General features: G+C 46.0%; 1 protein-coding gene across 6 annotated transcripts in view; it reads right to left on the bottom strand.

The window, feature by feature from the left end:
• PIP5K1C (phosphatidylinositol-4-phosphate 5-kinase type 1 gamma) overlaps positions 1–17854 on the bottom strand; it is a 74176-nt gene that overhangs the window by 30008 nt on the left and 26314 nt on the right. For all 6 annotated transcript variants that reach the window (XM_067557322.1, XM_067557314.1, XM_067557335.1 and 3 more), the window contains exons 2-8: positions 14899–14930; positions 9913–10005; positions 9414–9544; positions 8608–8725; positions 6305–6457; positions 3503–3802; positions 2589–2794 (exon numbers count right to left, since the gene is read on the bottom strand). In XM_067557322.1, the coding sequence (XP_067413423.1) occupies positions 2589–2794; positions 3503–3802; positions 6305–6457; positions 8608–8725; positions 9414–9544; positions 9913–10005; positions 14899–14930 (1033 nt within the window). The remainder of the gene's footprint in view (positions 1–2588; positions 2795–3502; positions 3803–6304; positions 6458–8607; positions 8726–9413; positions 9545–9912; positions 10006–14898; positions 14931–17854) is intronic.

Raw genomic sequence — 17854 nt, 5'->3', positions numbered from 1 at the left:
AGTTCCGAATTGGTACGCTGTCCTCAGGTGCACTCTCAAAAGTTCTGTTTGTAACTGGAGGACTGCCTTGTAGGTCTGGGTCCTTGGCTGGACGAAGGCTGAGGGGCCTTTCCTGTATTTCCTGCCCCACTTTTGGTTGTAGGCCTGCCTGGGTTGGGATTGTAAAAACCGAGACAGGGGCTCTGGCTTGAATTACCTCCTTTGTGGTGCTGGAGTATGAAGGCCCAAGGATTTCAAAGTAGCTTGAGAGTCCTTGAGGCTATGCAACTTTGAGTCTGTCTGTTCTGAGGACAGCGCTGGTCCCTCAAAGGGGAGGTCCTGAACAGTCTGCCAGACCTCGTGTGGAAGGCCGAAGCTTGCAGCCAACAGCTCCGTCGCATGGCTACAGGGGCAATATGGTGCAGGTTCCTGCATCCGCCATATCCAGTGTCGCCTGAAGTGAGGCCTTTACCACTGCCTTGCCCTCTTCTACTTGGGCTACACACTGCACCCAGGAGTCTGATAGTGTCAGCTCTGAAAATTTAGACATGGACCCCCAAGAATTAAAATTATACCTACTCAGGATCACTTGTTGGTTTGCAATGTGGAGTTGGAAGTCCCCGCGTAGAACACACTTTTCTACCAAAAAGGTCCAACTTTTTTGCATCTTCAGCTTTTGGCGTGGGACCCTGTTGCCCCTGTCCGATTTCTTCTGTTTCTGGTTTGGCACCGGGGATTGTGAGCAGTGTCGCACCTCTCCCTCGATGCCGGCAATCCTTGTCGGTGCTAAGTGTCTCTAGACAGTCCTTCCTCAGCACCGTCGTTTCTTACTGACTCCGGTGCACTCTGCACCAAAGAAGATGTGATGAGTGCAGGGCTCAGCTCCGAGTGCGATTGGAAAGCTGCCTCCATCAGGAGGAGCCTTAGTCTTTGACTGCTTCCTCTTTTGTTCTGGAGTAGAATTTCCTGCAAATTTGACAGCGATCCCTCTGATGGGTCTCTCCCAGATACTTTAGACAGGTTGTAAGGAGATCGCTCCTGGGCACAGGCTTTTTGCAGGCCCTGCACGGTTTAAAGCCAGGGGATTAAGGCATGCCTCAGTCCCGGGAAAGGGGAAAAAAGGGGGGCTGACCTTGATAAGTGGGGTCCTAACTACTCTACTTATACTAATCTATAAAAAAAAACCCACTAATTTTCTTAACCATTTACAGGTAACAGTTTGAAAGTCCACTGGGGAAGGGCTTGCCAAGGCAAGAGAAGACCGATGTTCCAGCGACCGTCATGGGTGGTAAGAAGGAACTGAAGAGGCAAGAGGTTAGCAGGGCGCTATATATAGTGCCATGAGGCACAACTCCAGGGGCACCAGAAAAACCTTCCAGTGCTGTGTACACTGCATGCCCACACCTGCTTGGAATTTACATGAGCAAACACTCAGAAAAGAACATTAAGACTCCTGGGGCACTTCTAGGAGATCTGCAGGCCAACGTCTCCTTCTCCCAAATACATATGTTCTGACACGTCAGACTGGGTGTTAGCTGCCGCCCCACAGAACAGCTTCTCCTTACTGCAGTAGTTAGGCAAGTTGTAGGAGTGCCCTTTGCAGGGTATAAAACCCTATTTTATTCTACTGCTCTCGAATACAGATGGCGTAAGTCCTGGACGCAGTCAGTGGGAATCGTGTGCATGTAAAGGCAGAAGCTGGGCCCAAATCTTTAAACACAAGTTTGTTTTCAACCACCCCCCATTAATACCAATCTTGAATTTGCAGCGCAATTAGTACCGACACCTGGCAAGTCGACATGCACACATCAGGCGGCCCACCAGAATTCAGAAAGTCATTTGAGCAAATGGAAACACAAGTATTTCCAGCTCTTTAACTGTGCAGAACCCTAACTGTTCCAAATGGAGCAGCTGGCCATGCAGAGCACAGATGCCAGCAGGCAAACATAGCAACTGCTCCATTTGTTAGCAAGCCCAATCCAATGAGCCATCAAGACAAAATGCTGCAAGAGCCACACACAGCTCAAGAGCTACAGATAAGGCATAGGGCAAGCATCCCCCCGTTCCCCTCCCAGCACCACCTGGGCACTTCCAATCCTCCCGTCAAGCCCAGCACTCCAACACCAGGGTCTCTCCAGAGCAGAGGGTGCTGCGAACCAGCCTGGCACCCCGAATCAGGGCAGTGAGACTCGTGACCCAGTCAGAAACTGCACGCTAGCCTCCATGGGCTAGGCTAGCATGTAGTCCCATTGCATCACCTGGCCCGAGCTAAGCCTGTCCCATCTCTCTCCTCCCAAGACCAGTGCTGGGCCTACAGGCTGCTACAGGGCCCACACGCCTTCCGTATGGGGTGCAATTCATTGCCAGGACCGTTGTAAATAACCAAGTGGGAACCGGTAAGCCTTTCAGAACAATGACCACATTTCACAACAAACTGCTCCGTGCTACGCTACATCAGCGACTGCTCTCCATTTTCCTAAGGTAAGTGGGTCATTCAGATAGCTCAAGCCAATGGCACAAGCTAGCAACCTTTAGGGATTTACTACTTCAGCTTTTTGCTTCCACCCACTCCCACAACAGCAGTGCAAGAGAACCAAGTTTTCACCTACGTGTCATCTGTATCTATGGACTCCCCCCGGGCAGCCCCACCCTGGATGGACTCCATGGCTGTGGAGTAAAGCGCCTTCTGCCCAACGGGACGCTTCTCATCAGACGTGCTCTGGGCTCCCTCAGTTTGCCGCTCCCGTTCCTGCTGGTCTATGTTATGCACTCCAAGCAGCAGGCTGTAGTCCATGATTTTAAAGCTTTCCAACACCTACAGGTTAGTATTGAGTCCAAGAACAAAGACAAAAAGACAGTCAGTCCAGTAAGTTCTCACATGCTCCTTCAAAGGCAGACCCAAAAGCATGGGACAGTCCATCTCAGTTACCCAGAACTCATAGCAACAACTACTTAGCAGCAGCATGAGAGCGCGTCAGAGTTAATTACCCTTTGTTTCAACACCACCATACTTTGGGATTGGTCTAACGGATCTCAGCAGTCCTTGGCATCCTGCAACCCCACCTAAAAGGCTAGAGTTTACAAGAGGCCAGTTCTTCTCCATCACCTTCTGCACATTGTACAGTAGAAGCTTGTTCACTAATTCACCCTAATGACCCAGTTATGGATGACTGAATTGTGTAAAGTGGAGAATAAGTGAATAAATGTCATAGGAAAAGCCAAGAATATGACAGCACAAGACAAGCTTTATCCCTGGGAGCCAAGTGTCACTGGATTTTAGGACGTTACATAGGACACTAGTGAATGTTCTCTGAAAATTAGCAGAGTTAACATGAGCTCTAATTACAGCACTCTGCTTTTGGATGAGCTGAAAACTGGGGTGGAGTCAGCCATCTTGGGCATTTACAGATTAATGAGCTTCTAACAAAAGCATGGGACGGTCTGTCTTGGTTAAAGACTCATGCAGCTGCTTGAGAGCTAGATAGCCACAGAGTCCAGCTTTCTAGGTTTACCTTGCCCTTACCAAGCAGTCTCGCTGCAGCGTTTTCACCAGCGCACTGAATGTGTCTGCATCCAGCATTAGGCCCTCTGGCATGTCCTGCATAAAGTCCAGGTCCTTGAAAGTGGGGCTGGACTTCTCCTTCTCCTTCTTGGATGCCCGGCGTTTGTAGGTTGAACCCTTCAGGTCAAATTTCAAGTGCATTTTCACCACCCGGGGCAGGATATTGTTCATCACCACCACCCGAATGTTCTTGCCTCCCGACTGAACGCAATACAGTCCATAGAACTTTGGCAGCAGGGTCCGTGGGTTCTGGTTCAGGTTCTGCAGTGGGGCAAGAAAGACAGAGGATGGGTTAGAAAGAGCCACTATGAAAAACAACTTCTGCTTTGTTCAGTGCAGAACCCAAACTTAGATTGGCTTTGGGAAGGGCTGGCAGATTAGTGTTTGCACATCTTGGGAGGGGTTAGCTGACTAGCGTTTGCACATCCAGAATTTATTTTTACCTTGACAGCCTTGCAGGAGAAAGATTCCACCATCTAAAGCCAACAAACTCTAACTAAGCACCTAGGATCTGATTTTACAAACTAGAAAGCTTGCTCTGCATTGCCTTGCCTAGCCTACAAGAAATAAGATTTTGCATCTCTCTCTGAGCAAATAGCCAAGTTTGGGAATTCCCAAGCAGATTTCCCCACAAATTGCAGCTAAGGAAAGGAAAACCTAACTAAAAGAACCGCCAAAACTAGTTAGTGGGAACTTAAAGTTTTAAAGTATCAAAAAATCCTCATCCAACTGGAGATCTTACAACTAAGAGTTGTTCCCTAGCTCAGAACAGACCAATGGTGTAACATTTATTACAACGTATCTATGAAGCAGCCCACCAGAAATACGACCACCTCAGTTTACCTTAATAGAAAGAGTCAATTTATAAAGCAGTCTGCCAGAGAGATCACTTAACCCACTCCACTGTCAGGCCCTTTTTAGGCAATCATGGTATTAGGACTGATATGACAAACCCGGTTTGCTTGTTCAGCACTGGAAGGCTTTTAAATGGAAACAGAAAGAGCTAGCATGCTCTCTGAGAGAAAAGATGAACCTGCCAGATCTCAAAACAAAGGCCAGCGGAAGCACCGCAAGTGTATAGAAATTTAATGCCCTTCATCTCATCTTTCCTAACTGGACCCATGAGTGAGTTCTCTTTAGGAACGTGTCAGTCAATACAGTGCAGTACAAAGCCACCACTGACTGCCAGCAGCTGAAAACAGAACTCCACTTTCCAGACTTAGAGCCACGCAGCACCAACCACCCTGGTGTCTTGTCTGTCTCAGGTCATTTTACACCTCAGCTGAGTTTCAGATAGCAGCAGGGAGACCCTTATAGCAATTAGCACAGTGTAACTTTACAAAATACTCAGACACAACAACAGGGCAATAAGTCAAGTTTGATCCTCTGTAATTATTTTTTATTATCCAACCATCTAGAGTTCCTGGGACAAGAAGGGTCTAGTCACTACTTTCATCTGAGTTGTCCTAATCCTAGGAGCCCTGCCTTGTTTGCTGCACATATTTAGACAGGGAGTAAAATTTTCAAGAGTGCTTAAGTGATTTAGCAGCTTAAATCCCAGTTTCAGAAGTGAGCCACTGACTTTGTTACACTCTCGAGCCAAAGTGCTTCCGAATGAAAATTTCTAGCTCTTTTCCTCAGTAGCTCTCAAAGCACTTTACAAAAGGAGATAAGTATCACCCACATTTTGCAGATGGGAAAACTGAGGCACTGGGAGTAGAAATGACTTTTCCCAGGTCCCCCAGCAGGCCAGTGGAAGAGCCAGGAATAGAATCTGGGCCTCCCCAGTCCCGGTCCAATGCTCTTAGCAAGGCAGGGATCCTAAGGAAAATAGATCAGCTAATTAAAGACTAGCACAATGCACACGTACAGGGGGCAGAGTGAAGGAAGTGTGGGTAACCTTAGTTCTGGCATTTCCATAATACAGTGCTTTCCTTTTGCAGCCTTCATGTTCTTTTAACGTAGTTTTTTGTGTGGAATTGGACACTACGATGCAGCTGTGTAGGAGGAGATGCTTTCTGCCACTGGAGCTACCCATCTTCCTGGTACAGTGGGTTCCAGTTCTGGTCTTTTTGCTTTCTCCTCCTGCCAAGTCTCTGCTAAGCATACTGTCTCACTAACCCACCATGCTGCCACGCTTTAGAGTAACCCACAGTCCGCTACAGGTTAGAAAATGCAAGGCTGTAGCCACCACATGATACAGGCAAAGGCTTCAGCTGACACACTGGTAACAGGACCTGTAGATGACAGAGAACCATTGCAACAGAATAGCCTATTGCTGAGCAGATCTCTATTAAGCAGCACACACACACTTAAGAGAAATTCAGGAAACAGTGGGGATGGGTACCCCCGAAACAAACATACTTGAGTGCTGAACAGTGGCAGAGCAACACCACACCCACTCTGCCACAGCGCTGCCTTCACAAAACTAAGAGCATCTGATAGGAGACAAAGGGGAGGAGAAAGTTTCACTCCTTAACACTCCCAACAGTTAAGGCATGATTATGTGCTACCCTGGGATACAACAGCAGTAAAGCAGGAGGAAATGTGCAAATACTTGTCAGGACATGGCTCAGCTGTCTCCAGGTTTCAAGTGTGTTTAATTTTGTTCCCACACCAGGCTTCACAACAGACTGTTAATTCTGTCATCTGTACCAGGCAGGCAGCCAAAGAAAGCCCTGTTGGGTTACCAAACACCGCCCTTTGTGGTGCCGCGGACAGGAAAGCTGCACGTTTCTCCCACAAACCAAACCAGATACGCACCATGTAGTAGCCAGGAAGAAGCTTCTGTAAGAATTCCGCTTCCTTGTGCATCACAGTTTTGATGATGAACTCGTCATCACTGGTGACATAGAAGAGGGACCCACTAGCTCCAGGGTTTGACAGCTCGATCAGAGGCTCGTTACATAACGAATACTAGGAAGGCAAGAAAAAAAATAAGGTGGCATTCATTCATCATGTGATAAACCATGACCTAAATAATACATCTCCAAGGCATTCCTAAGGCAGCACCCCCTGGAATCTAGATCAAGAGGCCTTGGATATTAAGCAGTGTGGAAATTGTGAACCTTAAACTGGAGTTAGGTCTCATTGTGGGTTAGGTGGAGGCACAGCTTACAAAGAGATGTGCACGTTACAGTCCAGAGTGCCCGGACTGCTCACAGAGTCAAGCTAATCTGCCTGCCTCAGTAACACCAGGCTGCATAATGACATCAAATCTTTTTCTGTTTTGTGCCCTGTAACACTACCACATGTAGGGTTCTTTCCCTCAGTGTGTTAGCATGTGGGCACACAGAAAGATCGGATTTAAAGAGACAAGACAGCTTGTTCAGCATTCTGCGTATCACAGTGCCAAAAGGGAACAAAATGCAATGCCTATTCCCAAGACTAGAGCTCTCCCACATGCACTAAAGATACATGGCTTGCAAAAGCATCCCTCACCCTCAGTGCAGCAACTAAAACAGGTTGGGGGGGGGGGGTGTGTGTAAAAGTCGTGTATCAGCAGTGGTGAAGATGTGGAGAAGATGCCTCCATATATTCAGAACCCAATCCTGGAGAGCATAGCTTGAACTAGGAATCTGAACAGCAAGTTCCCAGAGCAGAATGTGCCTGGGGAGGAGGCATTTGCATATGTCAAACAAAAGGGTTTAGAGCAACATTATGTAGGAGCTTATATCTGAAGAAGGTAAGGCAGGGTAAAGCCGACAACACAGGGGGACATAATCAGAGCAATAAATTAAATGCTATCATTACATGCTGAACCAGCTTTCAGAACTGCATGGATTAACGACCCAAGACCCTATCAACTTAATTATCTCATGCATAATTAAAAAGGCATTCACTGCTGTAGTGGGCGAGAGAACGGGGAAGCAGTCGCTGCAAATCAGATTTGTGACCTTTGGAATTCAGGCAGGCTCTTTCCTCCCCCAAGTTTGTAACCACTATCATCACATCAGCCAGCACTATACCAGATGGCACAGATGGAGATTTCTGTTGTTGTCAAGCAGTCTCATCATACAGGTTTATTTTTGCTTGTACGTTTTCAGTCCTCATTGCCCTTATTCGCAGTCAGTCGGAAGAGTGGTTATATAAAAATGGCACCTTCTCAAGAAGATCTGCCCCCGCCTCCAAAAAGCTTCACCTTGCTGTAAGCGAGACGAGGTGCAAACACTAATACACAGAGGCCAGCTTTAATTGGGCCCAGACCTACACTTAAAATTTTAAAGCTGACGTTGCTCAGGGTATGAAAAGTTCACAAGCACTGTAGTTAAGCCAACCGAGCCCTAGTGTGGACATGGCTAGGTAGAGGGAAGAATTCTTCCGTCACCTAGTTAACACCTCTCAGAAAGGAAAACCTCTTCTGTCACCATAGGAAGCATCTATGCACCTCTAGTGCCCGTAGTGTCAACATGGCCTGTAGTCTATTCCAAATCCAGTCAGCTGACCTTACAGAACAATTATGGTTAGCCCTGAAGAACCATTTCAGCTCAGAGAGCAAGCTGGATTCTATTCTGACTTTCACATTACCAAGGGCTAACTACACTCAGATTGTTAAATCTTTATTACTGGGGATGACACACAAGACAGAAAACAGCTTCCCATCTGCTAGATGTACAGGATCAGAAGTTCCCTCTAACCCCAGGACTGTACCTCAGTCTCCAGCTACTCTCCAGCTTAGGTGGGGGAGTTGTTAGGAAAGGATGCCTATGTTCTCTTCTCAAATATGACTTCAAATCCCCATGTGATATTGACCCAATCAACTGACTCCATGCCTCAGTTTCCCCCATTGATAAAACATGACTACGAGTTGTTACTCAACCTTTTAGAGCAGTTTCAGATCTTCATAAAGGAAGGCTCTATAGAAGCTTTAAGCTATTAGCTGGAGACTAAAGTTCACAAAAATCCAAGGAAGCCCCTTAATCCCGTGCAGCTGGCTGGTCACAGATAGTCTGTGACATGGGGTTCCCCCCACCTTCAATTTTGTGGAGGCTTCAAGTCAAGCAGTTCTATCCAGGCCGATTAATATCCAGCACTAACCCCAGAGAAATAAAAAACCCCATACATACCAAATAATCATCTGGACGAATTCCAAAGAGTTCCCGGAAGTATCGAAAAGCCACGGGTGCATAGGTTTTGAACCTGAAGTCAGGGTAATGGTGAGCTGGAGTGAGGTTACTTCCTTCGCTGCATGGAAAGGATACTGGATGAACAGGCGTGTTATTTCACATTAATGCCTCACCTACTTGCACAGTTACACCCAGCCAGTTTATATATACACACAAAAGAAAGGCAAATCAAGCTTTGCAAAAAGGCATCCCCAGAAGCCACCAGCCTAGGCACAAAAGATCTTGCCTGTGCTGATCAGGATACCAACAAAAAAGATCTAAACTTAACCATCTGGCTGGGAAACACTCACTCCCTTGGGAAGGGAGAAGAGAAGTTTGCAAGGTTAGACGTATTTACGTACAGAATCTAGTTTCTGTACGCCCTACACATTTACAACTCAATCATGCAATAGCTGAAGTGGTCCAATGAACATTGTTGGCTGAGAGGGTTTCCTCAGTCTCAATACAAAGGTAATGTAACATTCGGAGGTGAACATTCCATATTGGCAGGTAGAAAGGCAGACAATTATAAAGCCAATGAAAGCTTCAAGGTTAACAAGCCCAGTAAGCAGATGCATCACGGCCTGTCGTAAATCTAACCGCATCTCTTGAGCTGCAGTACCATGGATGCTAATGCTTCCAGCAACGTGCTGGTAAGAAATAGGTGCAGTACTTTGAATCTGAGGGCTCTCCTTTCTGCTTAGAAATCAGCATGACAAAAGGAAACAGCCAGCACCTGCCTTTTGTTTCACACCCCTGCTCCTTACCTGGGGAAGAAAATGCTCTCCACCACATAGAAATCCTGCATCAGGACATCTCTCTCTGGCTTGGAGCTCAGGTTCCCCACCGTGTAACCGATACCCAGCTGGATGGCCCCCTTCAGAGTGGTCGAAGTGGTCTGGCAGAAGGAAGAAAACAGTCAGTGCACATTCACAGTAAGTTATAGCAACAGCATCCACATACAGGTAACCTGGCTGTGATCCTGAGATGCCTTGTGGGAGATCTCAAATACTGACTGCTGTGTAAGAGGCCGATACCATCAACTGCCTCAGGCGTCTACAGAGTGACAGTTGTAAAATGCTTGTAGCCTGTAAGGTCAGCGTGATATGCTGCAGGGAAATCTAATCAGATTGGCTGGCTAACAGCACACCTGTATTCCCCCCGGGTTTCTCATAGTTCGTATGATTTGTTCAGAGATATGGTGGTCTCAACCTCCCACCTCTACGTGTGGCCACTACCCCCCAGAAAATAAGCAAGAGATGGAACCTTTTTGTAGGTAGTTTCGCCAGAAGCATCGACTCCTCGATGACCTATCTTCTTCCCTTGGCCAACTCCAGGCTGTCCTGATAATGATGGGGCCTGCGAAAGAGACATTTCCAGATCAAAGTGGTGAAGACAAGCTGCACTTGCTGAAGCAAAAGAAGATGCACAAGGTGCAGGCAGAACTAGGATGCTGTGGTTATAAGAGATGCAATGTGTTACTGGGCAAAGATCTGTGGAGTGCACACAGATGTATTTGGGACTAGCAAACTTTAAACACTATCTTTAAATTATACATCCCTCAAAATGAGAAGTGAGATGATACCAGCAGTTTTGTTTGTCACGCACAGGACTGTGGATCTCAACATATGGGGAGGAGAGATGGTCTTGGATTAAGACACTGGTCTGGGTCTTAGATCTACGTTTATTTCCCAGCTCTGTCAGATTCCCTGTGTCTAAAGTCAGAAGGACCATCATGATCATCTAGTCCAAACTCCTGTATAATGCAGGCCAGAAAACTTCCCCATAATGATTAGTTTCTTAATTCCAGTGCCTCAGTTCCCCATTTGTAAAATTAGCAATGCTTTCCTACCTCCCAGGGAGATGGGAGTAAATTTGTGGGGTACTCAGGCACTGTGGTGATGAGTCAAATACAAATCAGATAGAACAGTCTTTAAACATCCCTCTCAAATAAGTACCAGGCCATTTGTGCTCAAAGTCAACCCATTATACTCCAGCCAGCAAGCAAGCAGTCAGAGTGGATAATGAATCACCAGTGTTGTGTTCATGGGGAGATACTCCACTTAAGCAAGCTGCTGTTTACTGACAAAGGATGGAGACATAATCTGCCAAGCAGGGTGAATTGTTATAATTGTAGCCGTTTCCTCCAGAAGTTCAGCAAAGGAGCATAAAGTGCTGTCTGACTGCCAATGTGAAAAGATAAATTATAACCTCCACCGTTCTGTCCCATCTTTGTCTACCCAGTCTTTTCTCCATCTGCTCCTTCCAGAATCAGCAGCAGAGCTCTAAACATCAAGCCAACTGCACGTTGTAAAATTCTAGGCAGCATTCACCTGCAGCCCCCTGCACGTAGAAGTACCTCTGCCGTGAAGTGTTAACAGCTCTGCAGCTGTCCGCTATGCATAGTGCTTGAGAAATGCCCCAGGCAGCCAACAATATTCAGTGGATTCACCATGTAAATTTGGGGGGAGCAATAGTGCTTGAGTGTTCTGCTTCTGTTAAGCCATTAACAAACAGCAGCCATGCCTTAGACATCATTCATCTTCTAGGCACAAAATGTAAAGAACCGAGGCAGTTTCTCACAGAGGAACACCACCTCACTGGCATTGGTCTATGCTGCACCACTTGACAATTCATCAGAACTGATGGCTACAGCAAAGGGAGCCTGATTCTATTCAGATTGCAGCAAAATTTTGTATTTCAGCTTCTGATCAAGAGCCGGCAAATATTTCCTCCCAATTGCCCAAGCTGCTAGAGATCCTTCTGGACAGGAACTACTGGGGTGCCTTTATTTCTTTCTATAAAGATCTATGCAGGCTTAGACATTGTCTGCAGTCTGTGCTGTAGAATTCTGACTACCATTACTCCATACATGTAGTTAACATTACATTTTGCATCTTCCCTCCAATGACCTCAAAACTCACTACAAACACGAATCAAACCGTTGTAAACCCACTCCATGCTGTGAGTAATTATCCCCATTTTACACACTGAAAAACAATGGCACAGACAGGTTAAATGACTGAAGTCACCACAGCAAGTAAGAGTTGGGGACAGAGCTCAGGGCTCGACTCCCTGGCCCTTATTCTAACCATAACAGAGCATTTCCTGTCCCAGAGAGGACTGGATATTTATTTGTGCACTGAAGGAAGGCGTTAGCCTGTCCAGAAGTTTAATTTTCCACCAAATATCGAATTTGAGGGTGGAGGTGTGAGAATGTCTATCGCAGTAGCACAGTCCCAGAACCATCTCTTTATGGAAAATTATAATGATTTTGTTAGACATTTAAACAAGGGCCCATCAAGGTCTCTCAGTGCCTTACAGCAGTAAGCTACAAACAACGTTCCCCCATCCGTGGTACTCAAAGTCTGACAAAGTTGGACCAACCAAAAACTGGCTGAACACTCTGCTCTAGAGATCAGATGCAGTCACAAAGGATCCTCCCGCTGAGAGCTCCCTTCTGCCAGCTGTGGAGTTTAACTCCAGAAAGCAAGCATGACTCAGCAAACAGTAACCTATCCTAGCTGGTGAGTGGGAAAGGGATGATCCCTGGGATCAATCCCCTATGTAATTATTAATCAGCTCTTCTATAGTGCTCAGTAATATCTAGCTCTTACATAGCACTTTTCATCAGTAGATCTCAAAGCACTTTACAAAAGAGGTCAGCATCATTATCCCCATTTTACAGATGGGAAACTGAGGCACAGGGAGGGGAAGGGACTTGACCAACATTACCCAGCAGGCTAGTGGCAGAGCCAGGAATTTAGACCCCATGTCTTCTGAGTCTGTCCAGTGCTCTGCCCCCTTGAGCACAATGATACATGTTCAGGATTTTACAAATTGCATCTAGAAGCAAATCAGAACCCAGTGTAGCGCAATGATGTACTGGGGAGATGCACACACAATAGCCCACCTCACCAAGGACATTTATAGCAGCTTTTATATTTGTTTGAATTCTGCAACCACTAAATTGGTGCAGTATTACCTAAGAGAGTTAGCAAAGGGGGAAAAATTAAAGCATAAACAAGAGCTAGATGGATTTTAAGGTGAAATTTCAAAACAAGAGTTGATGAGGTAGACACACACACATCTGCTCCAGTGGCAGCACTCAGCACTGCAGAGCAGCCACTTGTACCAAGAGCAGTGGGATTGTGGAAAGGTCCAGAGACAAGACAAGGGAGGGGAGGCCAGGAAAAGATGGCTATATTTGCAGAGTTTATATGTATGACACAGACTGTTAAGTCCATGAGTACACTTTACAAAGTTTTTGCTCTGATCAGTGCTTCATTCCCAGGGAAACACCTGCCAGAGCCAAGAGCTTACTCAGATTCTACAATCAATGCCAAAGCGGAACCACACGAGCACAGCAGCAGAGAGAGTGTGGGAAAGACCTGGCTAGAATGCTGTAGCATTATGTAGAAATCCGCTAACTAAAGTTATATAGCAAATGGAGTAAATAGTCAAAGGTCTGATTTTCAGATGAGCACCTGCAGCTCCCATTGACTGACTGGAGGATGGGGTCTCAAAATCAGGCTCTCGATATATGTATGCATACAAGTTTAGTGTCAGCTCTAGGAATTTGATCAGCAGCTTTCCCCATTTCTGATTTAGACTTGTGTGCTGTTTAGTGAAGCAGTTTATTGGGATCTCTGTTATAATAAAGATATAAAATGTGCTTTGCTTGGAGAGGTAACTTGCTTTTCCACTTGAGTGTCCAAATACTTAGATGGGGACCAGTTTCAGTAGATATATTTGTTGTGTTAAACTACATTAGCCTGAGTTGCTCAGGACTGGTGATGGGTTACAGAGCTTGACCAGAAGATCAGTGCTTTGAATTCGGGACTGCATTGGTAGCAAATTACTGATATGGCCCTCATCACTGTAGTAACAAAATCCTTAAGACTATCTTCTCATAATTCCTGGGAGGAAGGGAAGTATCATCCCTAGTGGACAGATAGGAAACTGAGACACAGGGTAGATGAACTGACTTCTCCAAGGTCAATACAGGAAGGCTGTGGCAGAGCCAGGAATTTAAATTTGGATCTGCCGAGTCCTAAATCAGAGCCCAGTGGAGCACTGGTGCGATGGCCCATGTCAGATCTCTCTCTCTCACACACGCACACCCTCCTTCCTCCCTCGTGGCGGAGAGCCTATGCTGTCAAAATCATGTAAAAAAGCTAAAAATGGACAAGAACGTAAAAACTGGACACTAACAGACTGAATCCCAGTGATTGAACTTGCTGAACCATGGCAGTTAAGCCCAGGAAGCCATCTGTGCACTCTCCCACATACAAACACTAAAATTGTTGCATGCAAATTAGCTGTCAAGTAAGGGTGATTATTGGTAGAGATACCTCTTATCACAATGGTTTAGGATTATTGGCTTGGCACAGACACATGCCTTATTGTAGCTAAAAGCCCATGTTCCTGCATGGGTGTAATTTGTAAAGTCAAAATGGTTGAGAACTTAAAAAACTGATGAGTAACAAATCACGAATCTCAGTGATGAATCGACCTGGTGATATTCTCAATAAAAAGAATTCTCAGCCATGCTTGTAGTGATTTCCATCGCTTCACACTGACTCAGACGTTCTAGGCTTTAGAGTGACAAACCTGGAATACTACATAGATTAAGTGGTGGGTCTCAGTCCAGTTCCAAATGGTCATATCAACATCACGAAATCCTTATCATTGGCAGCCAGCAGACAGAAGGGCTGAATGGATCATGAAAAAACCTCCACTCCAGATGTGACCATTATAGGTCAAAACCATCCCTCGCAGTGCCTTGTCCTGCTGCCAACCAGGGTGACCAGACAGGAAGTGGAAGAAAAATTGGGACACTTTTTTTTTTTTGGTGGGGGGGGGGAGGGAGGGGGGGGAACGGGGACGACACGACTATAGTTGCATATATAAGACAAAGACCCTAATATCGGGATGTCTGGTCACCTACTGCCACCCATGCTATAGGAAGATAGAGGACCACATTCACCTCGGCCGACAACCTGGCACTTTCACCAACCCTAAGACTGACTTTAAAAACTGTGGCCGTGTTTACACTAGCACTTATGTGGTTTTTTCCCCCCACACACCTCGAGTGACAAAAGTTTTGCCGGCATAAATGATAGTGTAGACAAGGCCTAAGACTCTCCCACTTTGCACATTCCTACATTTCAAGACTGTGTGCTGTAAAAGTTCTAGCTGTGTGCTCTCTCCCCCACTGCAGAAGGTTTTAAACAGCTGTATGCAACTCACCTCAGTGAGGGCCGTCTTCTTCAGTGCCAGACCTGAGGAGAGAACAGCAGGTCATTAGAAAGATGGTCACAGGCTCTCGGCCAGGTGCATTTATCTCAACAACTAGTCAAGCAAATAGTCAGAAACATGAAGGCAGTAATTTTTTGTCCAGCTTTCATTTGTGCAAGTGTAGGGGTCCCGAGTTAAAGAACAAGCCAGGACAACTCTGCTATTAGAAGTTCACAGGGCGCCTGGTTCTTCTTTCCTAGCTGTCAGTGATGTTTTTAACTCTAAAGATGTTACAGAAGTTGACACAAACTTCCCCCTACTTCTCGCTGTACCTCAAGTAATGGGACTGTGCTACAGTGAAGAATTATTAACTGAAAAGGACAAAGAGGTTTTTATGATGCTCTCTTCTAAGCCACCCTAGAGGAAAGACTGGTCTGAAGCTCACTGAGCCCCATATCTACTTACAGAACCTCCACATGCATTAATGTATTAGCCTTCACAGCTCCTGGTGAGGAAGGAATTATATTCCCATTTTACAGACAAGGAACCAAGGAACAGATTAAACGACTTGCTTAAGGTCACACAGGAAGACAAAGTCTGAGCATGTCCCACTCCATCCAGCACCTCAACCACGCGCCCATCCTTTCCCCACCTTATCTGTGGTCAAAGTTTGCAGCCTGAGCCACATTTTTAAATGAGAAGAGCCACCTTTGATGTCTGAACCAGGGCACACTAACTGAACTAGGGGCCTTCACAATAGGCTAATGCAATGCTGCTGAATATTCATTCAAAGCAAAGCAAAAACACACACCCACACACCAACAGTTACATGCCTGGTATTGACTACTCAACCCCCACTAATTATGGAGAATTATGGCTTTCAGGAACCTGGCCCTGGATGACTTCAAGCATCACGAGCTGATCAAAAAGGAGCCCTTTCGGTAATACACCACATCCCCGCAGAGCTGCTCTAAGAGCTTTAAAGTTAAGCAAGTAATCCTCTCCTTAAATGGAGGGTTCTGTTGGAAGAGCCAACGCACTAAATGGGAGGAAAAAACCCTTTTAAAAAAGAAATAATGGATTTAACTGTGAGGCTGTCTAACTAGCGTTACCTGCTTCCAGTTACCTGACAGATACAGGGTCCCTGTAAACGCTTCCAGGGTTATAGAAACGACAGAATCAGCAGACTACTGAGCAATTTTAATCCTCCTAAATGGAGGATTTCACGTTGCAGAAGGCTTATAAACAGAACACTGAAATTCATTCTGCACAGAAGAAAGACACCATACAAACAGCCACCTCTTCCCACTTAACCTGCCCTTGAACCACCAGGCAACCCGGGAACTGAGGCAGCTCCTGCTTAGAGCCTAAATGTGGAGATTTCCCATCGTCTAAACGGGTAGCTGTTTAAGCAAGGCAGCAGGAGCAAGAGGATGTTTCTGTCCAAAGCAAGCCAAGGGAGCCCACCCTGCTGATCAGACTTACTAGATTAGTACTTTCAGCACTTTCCCACTTGGTCAGACATTAAGAGACCCAAAAACCATTCAGAAAAAGAGGGAATACTGTCAATAAGTGGGGCTGTGCCATGCCCACCTTTCTTGAAGAGCTGAGAGAGAATCAACCAAATGGCAGTATTACAAGATGTGGTTCGAAATTAGCATCCACAAGAATGTGAGATTAGCAGGAACATCCTAATACCCTGCTGATGTCACAACAAGGTCATATGACAAGGGCAGCCTTCAGTTATATTTCAGAAAACAGATCTCAGAACAGGAAGAAAAGTGTTTCCTGCTGGCCACCAGGTGGTGGGCCCTTTCTGAACAGATGCTGGGAGATGATATCAATGGCTTGCTCTGCACTAGGAAAATTTAAAAACAAAAAATTTTAGCACTGCACAGACTGGGCCAGCTCCATGTTTTAGCAGTATTAGGAGCCCTAGCATCGACAGACCAACAGCAGCTTCCCCAGAACAGGTCTAGGCAACCTTGTGCTTTGAGTGGTGATGGAAGCCTGACCACACCAGGACTCCCAATGTTGGTAACACAGGTGGAGCTGAACTGGCATTAGGCAGATTGCCCCAGTGTAGTGGTTGGCAACCCACAGCTCACTTGCGGCCCAATCAACGCACAGCTGCAGCCATGTGACATCCTCAGGTAATATATATTAGTGTGTGGATGCGGCCAATGTAACACAGAGAGCTGCGTATGTAGCCCCCAGTGGTAAATAGGTTGAAAACCACTGCCCTAGTGTAAATAGGGCTGCTTATTTTATTCATTTATTTTTTAAAAAACCCTCCCCCAAGTGCAACAGGTAAATTACCACTAGGACGTATGAGCAGAAGGACCCTGGATCCCATTCCACTGCACTATCTTCAGCAACCAGCACTGTTATTTGAATCAACTGCATCGCTCACTCCCACTTCAGATGTCAGAGGACTAATGTCCTCTAGGAGGACGAGCAAACAGAAAATCCCTTCACAACCTTTCTAGGTCATAACATGGTCGCCGGAAGGCCTGCGTTGCCTATCCAGATTGTAAGTCCTCAGGACAGGGACTCTTCTACAAAGCCAACAAGCACGTCATCTATTTGAAGGCATGAAATAATCTGTGATTCAAAGGCCAGATTCTGCTCCCAGTTACACCAGTGTAGCCCTGTTGAAATCAATGGGCGTACCATGATGTAACGGAGCAGAATCTGAGCCAGAGAGGCTACATTTTCTATGCAGACTGTAGGGGCTAAGGTGCCTTCTGCTACAGCCTTGTATTTCACAGGAGTTGCACTAGCTAATCTTTCTGCACTTTGTCAGAATTCCAGAGCAAGAGATTATCTTTAATTTTGTGATAATTACCACAAGCTTCTTTAGTGTCCAGCATCTAAGTGTCTAATGTTGTACATGTTCCAAGTGCAGAGTCCACATTAATTGCCTCGAGTAGGGGTGATCAAACCAGCCACCTGGCGCAAGGGGTCA

This window comes from Emydura macquarii, unplaced genomic scaffold (genome assembly GCF_026122565.2).
Source record: "Emydura macquarii macquarii isolate MOO-44397 ecotype Brisbane River unplaced genomic scaffold, CSIRO-AGI_Emac_v2 contig_306, whole genome shotgun sequence".
Taxonomy (NCBI): Eukaryota; Metazoa; Chordata; order Testudines; family Chelidae; genus Emydura; species Emydura macquarii.
Note: the sequence above shows the minus strand (reverse complement) of the source record. Positions and strands in the feature narration are given on the sequence as shown.